Below are 17,458 nucleotides of genomic sequence, written 5' to 3'. Positions count from 1 at the left end.
GGATAATTCTTCCACCTCTACTTTCCAGAAGTACTTTGTATATCCTCTGTCTTAACTCATGTTGTACTATAATTGCTTGGGTACGGCCCAATTGCCCATGAAAGGCAATACCATTTTTGTGTACTACTGAATCCACCAGGATCTGCCACAATCCCTGGTACACAGTAATTGCTTGATAAATTCATGTTAAATGGATGAGCATGTGTTTCTTTTAATCTCTTCAACATTAGTTTTATAAATGATAGTATTTTGGTTTTGTCTCGTTTCAGTCTGTGATGCTTCTCTTACACAGTCAGCGGCGTTACATCTTTGAGTATGACCAATCAGATTGCCTACTGTCGGTCACCATGCCTAGCATGGTGCGCCACAGCTTACAAACCATGCTATCAGTGGGCTACTACCGTAACATCTACACTCCGCCAGACAGCAGCACTTCTTTCATCCAAGACTACAGTCGAGATGGCCGACTGCTCCAGACTCTGCATCTAGGGACTGGGCGCAGAGTTTTGTACAAGTACACAAAGCAAGCAAGACTGTCTGAGATTCTCTATGACACCACTCAGGTCACACTGACGTATGAAGAGTCTTCTGGAGTGATTAAGACAATACACCTGATGCATGATGGGTTCATCTGCACAATCAGATACAGGCAAACAGGTTTGTTATGAAAGGGGGTGGCATTATATACTGCCATTCATATTCTTTTATAATTTTTATGATCACATTCATAAAAAGAAATGTTAACCTCTGTGTTTGACTGGAACAAGTTTCTGCTTACTTCTCATACTGTCTTCCACTCTAAATTTAAAGCGCGTTACAGCTACCTGAAAGCTGACTCGTTAATAGCATATAGTGTATTTCTGTCTCTCTCAGTTTTCAAAATAATTGCAACTTCAGTACTTATCTTAACCCTGTACTTGTTCATATCCACCCCTGCATCTTCCCAAAGATCTATGTACAAGACATTAAGCTCAGAAACCAGCTCGAGCCCGGGGTAACCTCTATAAGCCTCAGTTGATGACAAAAGTCAGAATTCTAGGATTTATTTCAGCCTTTGGATTCATAACATGCCCAAAGCCAGACAGTAACCTGAAAACCTGACCAGTTGACTTTGTAGCAAAGGTTAAATAAAACAAACACATTTTTCCAATGATGATAGCAAGAAAGCATTACATAATATCAGTTTTTCCCTCTGGGCTACTGGATGGGTTATTACTTCAATAGTCCCTATAATTAAATTGTTCTGTAATTATGTTATACAATATTTTCAATGTCTAGTGACTAATATAAATGCGCACATAAATACACACACACACACACACACACACACACATGCCCAGGCATCAGACATCAGAGACAAATTTATAAAAGGATATAATTTTGAATATAAAATATCAGTACTTAATCAAAAAAATCTGTGATTGCTCCTGTTTATCAGATGTCTCCTTTCTCATTTTTATTTTGGTTCTTACAGGACCTCTTATTGGACGTCAGATTTTCCGATTCAGTGAAGAAGGTCTTGTGAATGCACGATTTGACTACAGTTACAACAACTTCCGTGTCACCAGCATGCAAGCTGTGATCAATGAGACCCCTTTGCCCATAGATCTATACCGCTATGTTGATGTTTCTGGTAGAACAGAACAGTTTGGAAAATTCAGTGTAATTAATTATGATTTAAATCAGGTTATAACTACTACAGTAATGAAGCACACCAAGATCTTCAGTGCCAATGGACAAGTCATTGAAGTCCAATACGAGATTTTAAAGGCAATTGCCTACTGGATGACTATTCAGTATGATACTATGGGCCGGATGGTCATATGTGATATAAGGGTAGGAGTAGATGCCAATATCACAAGGTACTTCTATGAATATGATGCTGACGGGCAACTTCAAACTGTTTCTGTGAATGACAGAACCCAGTGGCGTTATAGTTATGATCTGAATGGAAACATCAATCTCTTGAGCCATGGGAATAGTGCTCGTCTTACACCTCTCCGATATGACCTCCGAGACCGCATTACTAGACTAGGAGAAATTCAGTATAAAATGGATGAAGATGGTTTTCTGAGACAGAGAGGAAATGATATATTTGAGTATAATTCTAATGGTCTGCTGCAGAAAGCCTACAATAAGGTTTCGGGCTGGACTGTACAGTATTACTATGATGGGCTTGGGCGACGTGTTGCCAGTAAGTCGAGCCTAGGAGAGCATCTCCAATTCTTTTATGCAGACCTTGCCAACCCTATAAGAGTCACTCATCTGTACAACCACACGAGCTCAGAAATTACATCTCTTTATTATGATCTCCAAGGTCACCTTATTGCCATGGAGTTAAGTAGTGGGGAAGAATATTATGTAGCCTGTGATAATACAGGCACACCACTAGCTGTGTTCAGCAGTCGGGGTCAGGTCATAAAGGAGATTTTGTATACACCTTATGGTGACATCTACCACGATACTTACCCTGACTTTCAGGTCATAATTGGTTTTCATGGAGGACTCTATGATTTTCTTACGAAATTAGTGCATCTAGGGCAAAGGGATTATGATGTCGTTGCTGGCAGATGGACCACACCTAACCATCACGTATGGAAGCAGTTGAACCTTCTTCCCAAACCATTCAACCTCTACTCCTTTGAGAATAACTATCCAGTTGGCAAAATTCAAGATGTCGCAAAGTATACCACAGGTATTAAATAAAATACAATTAAGCTGAACTTGAACTAACTTAATGCTGGCCATCTTATTACATAACCTTGATGCCTTTGTAGAGATGCTCCTTCTTCACGCCACCTTTTTCAGAGTAAGAAAGGCATGTCACTTTTCATCAGATACAGTGCTTTTGCATCCTACTTTATTATTCTTTCCCTTTAAGCTGTTTCTATGTTTTATCCTTAAAAGCTTGCCAATGTACTCTCATAAAACAATCAGGATTAAATTAATCAGAAATAAATCCAGTGTCACAATCCATGTGGTCTTAAAACCAGTACCATATTATGAGTCTCACTACAATGAACTGAGCCAATTCCTGGGATTGCCCACAGGCCAACAGATTTCCCTACAAAGGGAAAAGGATATTGTTTTTGAGTGAATCAAATTAGGGTGAACAGTTACTTGACCGTCCACTGTCTAAACATTTACAGTAGAAGCATATCTTTCAAGTTTGAAAATGGTTTTGAATGCCTTTTTCTTTTAAATTTTGTATCTCATAGATATTGGCAGTTGGTTGGAGCTATTTGGTTTCCAGCTACATAATGTACTACCTGGATTTCCCAAACCAGAACTAGAAAACTTGGAATTAACTTACGAGCTTCTTCAACTTCAGACCAAAACTCAAGAGTGGGACCCTGGAAAGGTTAGTACAAATTTTAGCTAAGAAAAATAAACAGAAGAGCATCTAATAAAAATTATATTCTATACTTTGATTATTTCTTTGAGGGGCTTTTTTAAAACAACTTATGAGGAGGCTTCCATAAGAAAAAGATGAGAAAAGTGGAGCTTTGAGAAGGGAAAAAACTAGGAGATACTTGATGACTGCTGCAATAAATACATAAGAGGAAAGAGGATTTCAACTTCTTAAATTCTGAAATCAGCTAGCAACGGCAATAATGGATTCTATACAGAGAAAAACTACATGCTAAGACATGGAAGTGTTAGATTTCAAACTGTCCAATCATTTCAAGGATGATGCCTTACGAACATGAAAATAAAACTGTTTTGGTAAAGAAAACCATACACAGACATAATAAAGAAAAATATTACATTTCATGGGGAGAAAGTCTTGAAAAACTATGAATGCTAAAATAACCATGTGTAGGCCAATGATTTCATGAAGGCTGGTGGAGATGAACAGAAAGGAAAAGAAAGTAAAAAAGAAAATAGAAATTCAGGTGGTAAAACTTGATATTTAGGTCAAAAATTATAAGGGAAAGAAAGTTCTAAGTAGATATATATTGTAGAGTTATGTCTTTTATAAACATATATTGACTGAGTTTTCTGTCCTGCCCAGTTCCCGCAGTTATTAAGTCCCAAAGAAATCACACAGAGTTCTACATTAGTTATAAAAAGATTGGCCCATTAGTTCAGGCTTCTTGTTAACTCTTATAACTTTTATTAGCCCATTATTCTTGCCTGTTAGCCACAGGGCTCAGTATCTTATTCGGAGGGGCAGTCACATCTTGCTTCTTCTGTGGCTGGGTGAGGACTGCAGACTAGGACTTCCTTCTTCCCAGAATTCTCCTGTTCTCATTGACCCACCTCTACTTCTTGTCTGGTTGTCCCACCTATACGTCCTGCCTGGCTACTGGCCAATCAGCATTTATTTAAAATATAACTGATGGAATACAGACCATTGTCCCACACCAAACATATGTAATATTTGTGGTGTTTATAACTAAAAAAGAGGGTTATTGGTCTTTTCTCTTTTTATAGCAAGTTTGAAATATGCACAAGTAAGAAAAAATATAAAAAGATCAGCATGTCTTTCATATTTTTATAGTTTTTTCTGTTATTTATAAGGCCGTGGGTGACTGAAGGTAGGAACTATGCTTTACACACTTTTTCCAATCTCACTATGCACAATGTATCCCTCTGCATCCAGTAATAGCACCTAGATAGTGTCAGTTAGATAGCTGAATGTAAGATCTGTGTTTAGAGCGAGTTAACCTGCTTAAAGTTCCTTCTATGCCCCTCCCTCTAAGACACATGGAACATCACAGAGGAAGGGGCATGAAGATCCTAAGAAGCAGAGGTTGGAGGAAATGCTGCAAAAACAGCTTATTGGAGGCCTGACAAGCAGTTACATTCAGAAACTCTCAACAGCTCTGGTTGTCTACACCAGACCAATGCTAGATCAATCTAATCAGTATTCCATCATTGGGGTGGGGATACAAGGTCTCACTACTAGTTGAGAAGTTACAGGCACTCAATGACTACCAGGGCAAAGTGTGGGGTCTTCAAGTGTCCATGGGGTTTGTGATGGGTTGCACACACTACAGTAGATAGCCCTATGCCTTCATGCACGTGGACAACACTAACTGGACTAATTGGACTTGGTAAGATGTACAAATATAAAAGAATAGATGTGGGGAGTGTGCTGTGGAGTCAAATACCTGGAAGAAGCTCGAAGTAAGGAGTAAGGAATGGATTTGACCAAAACAAAATATATTCATGATGAATAGGAAATTTTGGGAAACCGGTAGCCACAAGTACATGCTAAAAATAGAAAAACCAAAACAGAAAGTTTCTTGTAGCTCTGAGGTTGTGGGCTACCATGTTTGAACATATTTTCTTACACTCAACTAAAGCAAGCTGTAAGACAACTGAGGAATCAGTACCTGTCTGCCTTCTGTTTTCCCAATCTTTGATATAGATATTCCAGCATGGGCTTTTTTTTTAAAATAATGACTAAGTGAAAACTTAGAGGAAAAAAAATCACCCTTGCCAGCCTTTGCTTCCCAATAATCAGCAGGCTTCCCGCTGGTATCTAACCATGTCCTTCATTTGCCCTGTGCCTTCTTTCCTAGGTGATCCTGGGCATTCAGTGTGAGCTCCAGAAACAGCTCAGGAATTTCATTTCCTTGGATCAGCTTCCCATGACTCCTCAGTACAGTGAGGGGCGGTGCCTTGAAGGAGGGAAAACACCAAGGTTTTCTGCCGTCCCCTCTGTCTTTGGCAAAGGTATAAAGTTTGCCATCAAGGAGGGCATAGTGACGGCTGATATTATAGGCGTAGCCAATGAAGATAGCAGGCGTCTTGCTGCCATTCTCAACAATGCCCATTACCTGGAAAACCTGCATTTTACCATAGAAGGGAGGGACACTCACTACTTCATTAAGCTCGGGTCTCTGGAGGAGGATCTTGTGCTCATTGGTAACACTGGGGGGAGGCGGATTCTGGAGAATGGTGTCAATGTCACTGTGTCTCAGATGACTTCAGTGTTGAATGGAAGGACTAGACGTTTTGCAGATATTCAACTGCAGCACGGAGCTCTGTGCTTCAATATCCGGTACGGAACGACTGTTGAAGAGGAGAAGAACCACGTGTTGGAGATGGCCAGACAGCGTGCGGTGGCCCAGGCCTGGACTCAGGAGCAGAGGAGACTACAGGAAGGGGAAGAAGGGATTCGGGCATGGACAGAGGGGGAAAAACAGCAGCTTTTGAGCACTGGGAGGGTGCAAGGGTACGATGGGTATTTTGTCTTGTCTGTTGAGCAGTATTTAGAACTTTCAGACAGTGCCAATAATATTCACTTTATGAGACAGAGCGAAATAGGCAGGAGGTAACAAAAGAAATCTCTGCCTTTGCGTCACCAAAGACTGCCTGTTTTTAAAACAAAAAAAAATGGTTTATTGTATTGGTTTTCTAGATCAGAACTCTGTATATGTAAATATGGAGGAAAAACATATCCAACTGCCTTTCAATGTGACAGAAGATGGTATTTTAATATTGTTTGTTTAAACTCTTTAAGAAATGACAGAGATTTTTAGTTCTTGTGTGGCAGTATTCAAAAGAACACAAGCTGAACTCAAACAGCTAACACAAATGTTTTCAGAAAGCACCACTTTCAATTTGTTGAGCCATGCATATGTTCAACTACGTGAAAAGAACCCAAGGCTCTCGATTTCTATTGTGACACCAAGTTTCACATCTAACTGTTGGCAGGACTTCCAGGCTACTTGAAAGTGTGGTGCAACAGTAGCTGAACCTTTGATCTCATAAGACTGCCAGCCCCTTCGCATTGTCCAGATCTGTTAGAGGAAACTTAAAAGGAAATCTAAAATGTCTTCAAGCACCATCTCCTGGAGTCGGAAGCTGTTTTCCCTCCTTCCCTGGTTTTTCCTCCTTGCTTGTTAAAAAGTAAATGCCATGTTGTTGTGCTGTGTTTTGGCGTGTGGTGGCTGGCTTCGGTCAACTGTGCCTTGCTGTGGGTGCGGTAAGCAGGCTGAAGAGCCACTGTTTTGCTTGTGTGTACATGATACCAAAGCAGCTGGTCGATGTGACCTCTCTCATATAATCTGTTTTGACTCAATTTTTTATCCATTTGCCCAGCTGTATTGGCGTCATGTAAACATAGCTTTTATTAACCTGGATAGGAATTTCTCATTTATATATAGGGTGTGCTTTGGTCATAGTTTCACATTAGTAATCCAGTATTTATACACTAATCCAATGGTTTGTGCACATGAAAGGTAATATACTAAAATGTATCTGGTACAATAGAAGAGGTTTTAACAGGTGTACGGGACTGTGTTGCTGATAAACATATTTAACTACTGCAGAAATTCCCAAGAGCCAAAATCTTAGAAACAATAGATCTTGTATTAAAGTGAAAAAGAGACGAAAGCCAACATAATAAGAGTTGCTGCCTCATCATTTCTTCCCACTTAGATTCATCTTTCAAATGGACAATTTTGTATAGAATCTCTCCCAGCCATGTGTAGAAAATTGAATTAAGTGAATCCTTTCCAACTTAAAGCATTTCAACTAATTACAGAAGGGCAGACTAGTTTTTTTTTTAACCAACATAATTTATGTGGCTATTTTAGTTCTCTGTCTTTAATCCATTTATTTTTATTTAATCATCTATTCCACCTAGGAAAATGACTATTTTCAAGAGGGGTCGCTTGTTCCATAATCGCTCAAAATATAGAGAAAGGTCAGAGTTGAAGTCAATGTCTGCTGCAGTTTCTCAATGTCTTAAGAATCCTGCAGCTAAAGAAGCCACTTGGTGAGCTTAGAGATTTGTGCCCATTGACAAAGAGGCAGTTTATAAAATGCTATGGAATTGCAAGTTGCCACAAATGAAAATTCATGACAGCACAATGTACCCGGTAGAAAATTCCCGTGAGACAGCATCTACCCTCGCATCACCAGGCGAACATTTGCTATGTCTGGAGGAGAATTTATGATGGACTGTTCATTTAGATTCTTTCCAGTTACTACCTAAATGCAATATGGGCTTTATGATGACAGTTTCATTGGAAATATGCAAAGTCAAAATCCTGGCTCATGTTAATATTTTTTTTAAAAAGAATATGACTCTCATTATACAAAGAAGAAGGAGGGAGAGGAAAAGGACCCCAGCAAATAGTAGGGGAAGGTGTATTAAAATATTTCATTGTTAAAACCTTCAGGTTCAAATCATTACATATTATACATGCACTGAGGATGGGGGAAGGAAGAAAGAGAGAATTCATGATGAACTCATCATTTATCTTTGTAATTGGAAACACATCAGCTCAAGATATTGTTAATCCAGACTAAAATCCCAGTGTAGGGTTTTGTCCTGAATAAGGCTTGTGTCATCAATACAGCATTTATTCACAATGAAATTCTGAACAGTTCCACAAACTTGTTGAAAATTTGAATACCTCCACACCAACTTAAAATAAACCTTAAGTTTCTAGAACCTCTGACATTCTTTTAAGTCAATGGGAAAATAGTTTGTTAACTGTATATAAAAGTGCATTCTTAAATGTGGTGTATTTTTATCACTGACCCAGTGTGTCAATATTGGAGTCTATTTTCCTTCTATTTTAAGTGATTGCACTCTTTTGCAACTCACTAATGATGGGTCATTTTCAAACTGCTTTAAATGTCCATTAGACACAAATATTTGGAGCTATCCCTTCCTAGTAATTACCTTGAACTGTGCGATTCTAGTTTGTAATACGTATTTAGTTAGTTTGTGCCTTTGGTTACCTAAAGTTATATTTGTATTATATTCAGGAAATGCACTTTTTATCACTTACAGCTGTGGTTTTACTACTGCCTTGAACTATTATTGTTCTCTTTACAACTCCTAAAGTTTTGAGGAGGAAAAGAAAAACCAAAAGGTTAACACTACAAGTCGCAAATCTAAGAGAAACATTTTGGCATTTCTTGATAAGAATATGGAGATATTAAGTATAGTGCTTCCTGTTAGCAGGATAGGAAGGATGCTTTCACTGAGTTTTAGTTTTGAAATTTAAACAAAAGAACAACTTATTTGTGTTTCCTGATAACAGTGCAGTTTTGCAGAGAAAACACATGCAATTTCTCACACACAAGAGACTTATACAACACAGCTACATATACCACTCAAGTAGGTTAAAGTGAGAAAAATAGTATTTGGATGTTCCTGTGAGGAACATTCTGGGAGAGATGCAGGAAATACTGTGACTGCTTCTTTTCCTTAGGCCCATTTCATTTGTGCTTTTAAGTTTTAATTTGTTTTACTGTTGCATACAGTCTAGAGATCCAAATGAGTTGAAAAGTTCTAAATTTAAGAGATTTTTAAATCATCTCCTTTTTAGTTGTCATTCTAATCATTATTGATTGGAAGCATGATTCTGGAAGGAAAGAAAAACAAAGCTCAATTCATTCTTTCAGCAAAACTCTTGCCATAGAAATAAGTATATGTTTTATTTTTAACCCAACAAAAGAATGTATAAAATAAGTGTGTCATTTATTGTCAATTCACCTAGGAGATCTATAATAAATAGACTTCATCTATAAATTGCAATATATAAAACATAGCCAAATATATGAAAACTTGATGATGTATAATTTGGAATTCATATGCTACATACATAGCAAGGTTATAATATATATAATTCCATTATAACTTTAATTAGATTTTTAGTTTTCATTACTGATGACAGTTTCAGGCATCCCATCACTTATTTCTACATTTTCTTTTTTTCTTTCCCACTAGACCTGTTCCCACAGTAACTTTACCTGAGAGTTCAGGCAAAGTTTTCACATTTCTGCAGATTTGTTTGTGTTAAGAGCAATGAAAGCAAAAGTACAATAATCAAGTACTTAAAGAAAAAGTGAAGGGAATGGAGTGTCTTCTAGCTTGTAGGGAAACATATGCCTACAGATTGGATGCCACATTCTTGTTTTCTTGGAGGAACTCACATATACATAGCTGACCTGGCAAATATTTCAGATCTCAGACTGCTGTTCTGCAGTCTTCTGTAAGGTCTTTATACTGAAAAGAAAACAAAAACCAAAAAAAAGAGCAAAAGAACAAACAAAAAAACAAACAAAAAAAACAAAGCAAAACAAAACAAAAAAAAACAGAAACAATTCAACAACAAAACCGTGACTTATTTCAGTGTGTCCTTCATGTGAAAGCTGTTAAGGACCAATTATACTACTGTGTGTAAGAAGAAATTGCTTCCTAAACAGTAATTGAACATACTTAGAGTTAAACTTGCTGTGGATTTTGTCTTGGCAGTTGTCATCTTACATTATTTGTCAAAGGAAATGTGTTTGGCAGTTAAAAATCTTTCCTTAGATTTAGTGGTGGACTTTAACCTCTTAAATAAATGTTAGTATATCAGATTGTGTCCTTGAAAAATATTTTACGTGTATGAATCATGACAGTGTCTAAATCTTTACTGTTCTTCTGGCAAAAGCATCAGTAAGAAGAAAGGTGAAAAGGAGAAGTACAGCCTTTATGTTAGAAAAGTACTCTTTTTAGCTGCTTACTTTCTCATGAAAAGTAAAGATGTTTACAGTGTATGCCAAGATTTTCAGTTTCTATGTAACAACAGTTAGAGGTTCTAATCATACTGAAAATTGTGTTATAATGGCCTGAGCCATGTTGCTAGGAAACAATAGGTTCCAGTTTTGTATTCCTGCTCTCCTGTGCTGAAAAGTGACTGGATACTGTACAGGTTCATGTTCTCTGGCTGCAGTTCAATGGTCTTTTGCATTTTGCTCTGGCTTTCATGCCAGAAGCATGCATTTTTCTACAAGAGCATCACAACAACATGCTGTAAATATTTGAAGTTAAACGTTACGTGTCGATATTTGAAAGAAAAGTACTTTGAATATTTCATTTTTAAAAAATAAAATGGCAAATGAATGTTGTGTCCCATTTTCTTCATGCGCCAAACTGCGTCCCCACACCAGGCTGGACAACTGTGTCCCCAAGTAATGCTGGCAAAACTGCGTCCCTCAGTCATGTTGGCTCACTGTGTCCCCAAATCAGGCTAACCCACTGCATCTCCACGTCAGGCTGGACAACTGTGTTCCCAAGTCAGTCTGGTCAACTGTGTTCCCGAGTTGGGCTGGCCCACTGCTCCCCCAAGTCAGGCTGGCAAAACTGCATCCCCAAGTCAGGCTGGCCCACTGCTCCCCCAAGTCAGGCTGGCCAACTGCATCCCCAAGTTAGGCTGGTCAACTGCATCTCCAAGTCAGGCTGGCCAACTGAGATCAGAAAATTGGCTCCTTGGCAGGAAACAATAAGGACCAACACATTATTTTGAAAATGTCGGTGGGTGCAAAAATCAAAAAGGCACTAATCTTAGACAGAAGTCTCTTCATTTTTATTTTTATACAAATAGGATCTGTGACACAAATGACTATCTAATAAACAAAGAAGAGTGACTTCAGTGAATTTTAATGCCTCCAGGTTATGACTTCTTTTACTGTTTTGTTTTGTTTTTCAAGACAGGTTATGACTTCTTAAAAGACTTTCTCTGTCTTTTTGGTGCCTTCCCAGCAATAAAGAAAAATTAAATTGGAAAAAAAATACCTGATAACAGAGAGCTAGAAGACCAGGGTGTCTAAATGCGTTGCCAAAAAAGGATGTTTGGACACAGGAGTGGCGATCATGACAGACTATTAAAAAAAAAAAAACAGCTCCACATAGGTCCTATACCTCAGAATACAACAATTGACATTTGTCATTTATTTCTAACAAAACATTTTTAGATGAGACTACAAAATTTGGTCAATAGGTCTGTTGAAGTAGGGCCACTAGTTTGTTCCTGGCTACTTAGCCCTGAAATAATCACACAGAAACTGTATTAATTAAATCACTGCTTGGCCCATTAGCTCTAGCTTCTTATTGGCTAACTCTTACATATTAATTTAACCCATTTCTATTAATCTGTGTATCGCTGCAATGCTATGGCTTACCAGGTAAAGTTCCCAGCATCTGTCTCCAGCGGGCTACATGGCTTCTCTCTGACTCTGCCTTTCTTTTTCCCAGCATTCAGTCCAGTCCTCCCCACCTATCTCTGCTCTGGCCCGCCCTGTTCTGCTATGGGCTCAAAGCAGTTCTTTATTCATTAATGGTAATTACAGCATACAGAGGAAAATCCCACAACATAGGTCTTCAAAAGTTTGAATTGATACTAATAGCTTCCATCTACTGCATAACACTTGTAACTGAAATTTGACATTTATAGTACTTTACAATGACCTGCTGCTTTTTCCACTGATTGGTTATATATGATTTATCACTAGCATATATGACATTATATTTGTATGTAAAAGTATGAGAATAAATAGATATCTTTTATATACATGTACAGGACATCATATATACAATATATGCTATAAGTGAAACCACCAAACTGGAGCACTCCATAGGTGGAAAAGAAAGGTTTATTTGGGAAAATTCAAAGCTGCCATAGCTGTCAGGGAGAATAGCAAAGGGCAGAGAAAGCATTCCCAGTGTTAAAGAGATGGGTGTTGTAGCAAGAGGAAGCCTGTAAACCAGAAAAGCCTAGAAGTTGAAGTAGTGGTTGGGGATATTTTTGGACCAGAAGAGCAGGGTTGGGGGGGGGCTAGCATGGAAGCCTCATTGCTAGAAGCAGTCAACTATAAGGGCAAAAAGGGGAAGGAGTGACTCTTTCAGACAAACAGAAACCCATTTCACTGGTTTCTGAGGAATGCTGACTTTTGGCTTTTGTTTCTCTACCGTCAGTCCTTCTATTTACACAGTCAGAGTCCAGTCTGAGCTGAACCCAGACTGTAATTTAAACATTGTCAATGGCACTGCCATTTTGTGACCACTTTTATAAGCAGAAGATACCCTAGTCTCAACACAAAGCATTAATACAAAGGAGGGAAATTTTTAGTTTCACCTGAGGATTATTTTAATTGTGCATGCTACCTGACTTTCGTATTTTAAGAACATGTCAGGAGCCTCTACTTTAACAGAAGCGTTACAGGAAATAAGAATTTGTCCATATTCCTTCACTGTTCACCTTTAGTTTTAATGTTTGAATATGTACGTAAATATTTTGTACTATTGCTACCTTAAACTCATGTAATTCTAGTGCTTCCATAATCCAGTAAGATGAATAAGATTTAACTATTCCTACTAGATAAATGCTATAAAGGTACCAGATTGACTTAGCTAAGGTCATATGAACCACGAGTGGCAGAGGAAAAGAAAATACAGGTCTCATGCATTCCTACTTTCACTCCAACACCAAATGTGGCATCACCACCTATCTTCTTGTGAGAAGGCAAATGAATTTCAGGGATTGGGGAGGGCTATCAAGGTGTGTGCGCATGTGCATGCGTGTGTGTGTTCTGTGTGTTATGCTGATGGGTTCTCTCCATCTAATTTGTTACATCAAAACATGTTCTTTTAAAAACCAAACGCGGAGAAAATGAGGGGCCAGAACAACATCCAGTCACTAAATGTTGGCTGCACAAGCCTGAGGCTCTGGATTCAAGCCTTACAACACACACTGGACTAGATGCATAAATAAAAAAGATGACAGAAATCTCAAAGGTGGATAGGAAGGAGGGAATGGGAGAGTGGAAAGGGGGGATATGGTAGGGAGAATGCATATGTTCAAAATACATTAAATGAAATTCTTAACGAATTAATAAAAATACTGGGGAGTTTGTTTTATTTTGTACGTTTTGTTTAAAACCCAGTGTGGGAGCAAATACTTACAATCCCAGCATTGGAGAAGTGAAGACAAGCAAATTCCTGGGGCTTCCTGGCCAGGCAGCGTAGCCCATTTGATGAGAGACAGCCTAAAAAGGGAACCTGCCTCCAGAAAAAAATAGGTGGACAGATCCTAAGGAATGATACTTGAGGTTGTCATGTGGCATTCACAACCAAGCACACAAGAACAGGAGCACATGTTCATGCACACACACACAACTCAAATGACCTACTAATAATTTGGCCTTTTACTAGAAATTTGGCCAGTGACCCCAAAGTATGAAACTCTCCAAACTAGGATACTTTAACTTCACCCCTAGCTGCAAACTGAAAAATAATAAGATCCCATTTCCTACAAGGGCAAACACAGGTGACACAGTTGAATTTATAGCACCCTAACAAGAAAACCACTTTTCATGTAACCTTGAAACACTCAAGGGCAAATCTGGGTTTTATTATTAATAGACTTGGGATTCTGAGCCCAATAAAGTGAATCAAATAAAACATAGTCTAATGTCATAACATTCATAACAGATTTTAAAATGTTTCTTACATTTTCAAATTATCTGTTCCATCTAAAGAAAGAATATCTTCCATCCAACCCTTTATTTATACCTGGTGGCTTCATCGGACATATTCTTTGTAGATTTATTCTACCTGTGAACTGCCACAAGACTCCTTGCCTGTCACAGTCAAACAGAAAATTATCTAAGCTTGTCTTCCTACTGACCTTATGCTTCTAAGAACAAATTTCTGAAGAAATTGACTAGTATTTGATATACTGTCACAAGTATTGTGGGCTTGCTGGCACACTTTTCAAAAGAAATATATTCTTGGAAATACGTGTGTCAGGTTCCAAAGAAACTGAAGACAAGTCTCACTTAGTGCCTATGGCTCATCCCAGGACTTCTCACCCAGCCTCCACCCACGGGCTGCGTAGCTTCCCTTCCCCCAGCTTCTCTTTCCTATATAACCTCAGGCATTTTAGCCATGAGTACTCTTGGTTCTTCTCTCTTGGTCTCTTGGCACCTAGCTGGCTTGATCTTGACCACTTTGCCCTCTTGGCGCTCTCTCTCTCTCTCTCTTTCTCTCTTCCTCTCTCTCTGTGTTTCTCTCTCTCTCTTCCTCTCTCTCTGTGTTTGTCTCTCTCTCTCTGTCTCTGTCTCTGTCTCTTTCTCTCTCCCTGCCCTCCCATGGCCGTGTCAGCCCGGACCCTTCCAGATGCCTCTGACTGAACTCTCTCTCATATCTACAATAAAACTCTTCTCCTCAACCATACCTAGGATGGGTCATGTGCTCATTTTCACTCAGCCTGTACTTTGTTTTCTATCTTGGCATCTTATAGGTATATCTGACTAGCACAGTATTTTAGATGAAACAAGAGTATTATCTTTATGTAAAAAGTGTACCTGTTATTCACTGAATAATAACAAAGTTACTCATATTAGGAAAGAAAAGAAATGGAATCAACCTGATGAGTAAAGTCCAGCCAGAGATGAACAGGAGCTCATGGGCTGGAAAGTTTGACAATAGTAAAATCAGAAAAGTTCTTAACTTTCCCAGGAAATCATTTCAATACAGTAAAGTAATCTTCATCAATACTTTAGTTTATTAACAGCATCTGTCTCTATATTTTATTTATTTGCTTATTTGTTTGTTTTTGAGACAGGGGCAGGGTTTCTTCATGTAACCTTGGCTGACCTGGAACTTGCTATATAGACCAAACTGTCTCTGTATTTTAAATGAATTCAGTAAATTCAAATTTACCTAAAGCAAATTAGGTAAATAAAAGTTTCAACTACTTTATTAAAAGGTGAAAGACCACTAATGATTTTAGAAGGCATCTTTCAATACAGACTCTTATAAAGAAACATGCAGGTATCATTCACATGTTTAGTTACTCCATTATGGACAGAGTTCAAAGCATGCATTGGAAGTAAAAATGAAAGGACTGAAGGGTATGCTGTGTGACACACTGGACTACACTATAGCTTCCACAACGACATTCCGCTCCTGTTTTTGTTTGTTTGTTTGGGTGGTTAATTGACTGGTTGATTGGTTGGTTTTGGGTTTGTTCTATTTTGCTTTTGTTGTTGTTGTTTGCTTCATGTGGTTTTTGGTTTTTCTTTTAGATTTTGTTTTGTTTTGGGAGGGAGGTTTCAAGGGAGGAGGGGTGATTCGGTGGGGGCATGGAAATGGGTGGGGACTGGGATACATGATGTGAAATCCACAAAGAATCAACAAAATTTTGAAGAATAAAAAATGCATTAAAATCGAAATTCAAACTAAAATACTTTTTAAAAATATTTTTAGGGACTTAGGATGCAGTTTAGTTGGTACAGTGCTTATCTAGTACACACAAACCCCTGGGTGAAAGCCAGGGTGCTGCTTGAGTCAGACTGGTGGCACATGCCCCTAATGTAAGCATTCAAGAGGTGGAGACAGAAGACCAGCACTTCAAGGTCGGGCATCCTCAGCTACACAAGTTGGAGATCAGTCTGGACTACATGACACCCTGTTTTTAAAAAAGTATTTAAACATATGTATTTTGTTTTATGAAAGTAGACTTTTTAATTTACTTACAAGTTAGTGATGCTGTTATTTCAACAAATACCGAGCTGCCCACAGTGCACCACTGTCCCCACACCCCATCTTTGCACACTCAAAGCATACATGTTAAGTGCTCAGTATGCACAAGGTAGCTCTGTCTATCAACAGTTCACTTATACTTAACCAAGCTCACAACATTCGGGGAAACCCTGACATCTAATGTATTCATTTTCCTGCGGATTATGGGCCAGAGCATTTGTGCTGATTCATCATCCCACCAAATACAAATCTACCTACGCATTGGGAACTTTACTTATGCATTTACCGACTTTTGTTGTCATCGTCCCTAAAACTTTCTTTCTATTGTTTTTACTGTTACTGTTTTCCCGTCCAAATGGACACTGAACTGCCCGAAGACAAGAAACAGGTGTTTTTACTTTTCTGCCCTGTTATGTTCGTTGAGTAAATGAATTCTGTGAGCCCTGAAGCAACTTGGCACACTATCAATCACAAAAGCCATGAAAATACAAATGTGAGAAGAAAACACTGCATAAAATCCAACTCTTACTTAGGTTTCAATGACTCAGAATTGCTGAAAATTAATGAAACCACAAGTCTTTATAGGGTTGCCCAATAACAAATCAGTTGATCATGAGATGCAGTCACTAAAGGGTCCCTTCCAAATAAATTTCCACTTACAGTTAAAACAGCTAGGACAGAGATACGTGAAAAGAAAAATCTATCTCATTTCATCATTTCATCTGATCTCTAGCATAACCCCAAAACTTGTAGCATCAAATACAATAAACATTTAGAGCCTATTTGAAATCATAGGCTTGTAAACTGGTTTGGTCTGTGGGTTTTGTTTGGATTTTGAAGCACTGTGTCCTGTAGCCAAATGATATTAAACTCTTGATCACCCTGCCTCCACCTCTCAAGTGTTAGAATGAAAAGTATGCATTACCACACCCCACTGGTCCAAAGATTTAACTGTCTTAACGGAAGAACTCTGGGTAAGAAGCTCGATTTCAAATTTAAACAAATACTCTTTTCTCTTTATCTAATACTTCTGGTCATACACAACTTCATAAATCCCAAAGAAGCCTAAGGCACCACAATTACTTGAGATCTGCACACCAAACACCTTCCTACCATGAAATCAAGAACCTTGAAAATCAGCAACCATCAAACACTTCACAGAAATGCTGTTTC

At 38.4% G+C, this 17,458-nt stretch overlaps 1 protein-coding gene across 1 annotated transcript in view; it reads left to right on the top strand.

Moving 5' to 3' along the window:
* The window catches only part of Tenm1 (teneurin transmembrane protein 1), an 819,764-nt gene extending 808,900 nt beyond the window's left edge, over positions 1-10,864 (top strand). Inside the window, exons 31-34 of the mRNA XM_085684917.2 lie at positions 270-657; positions 1,475-2,695; positions 3,219-3,361; positions 5,532-10,864. Coding sequence (XP_085541043.1) covers positions 270-657; positions 1,475-2,695; positions 3,219-3,361; positions 5,532-6,290 — 2,511 coding nt within the window. The 3' untranslated portion in view covers positions 6,291-10,864. The remainder of the gene's footprint in view (positions 1-269; positions 658-1,474; positions 2,696-3,218; positions 3,362-5,531) is intronic.
* Positions 10,865-17,458: the final 6,594 nt, after the last annotated feature.

Source organism: Myodes glareolus, chromosome X (assembly GCF_982192425.1).
Source record: "Myodes glareolus chromosome X, mMyoGla1.1, whole genome shotgun sequence".
NCBI lineage: Eukaryota > Metazoa > Chordata > Mammalia > Rodentia > Cricetidae > Myodes > Myodes glareolus.
Note: the sequence above shows the minus strand (reverse complement) of the source record. Positions and strands in the feature narration are given on the sequence as shown.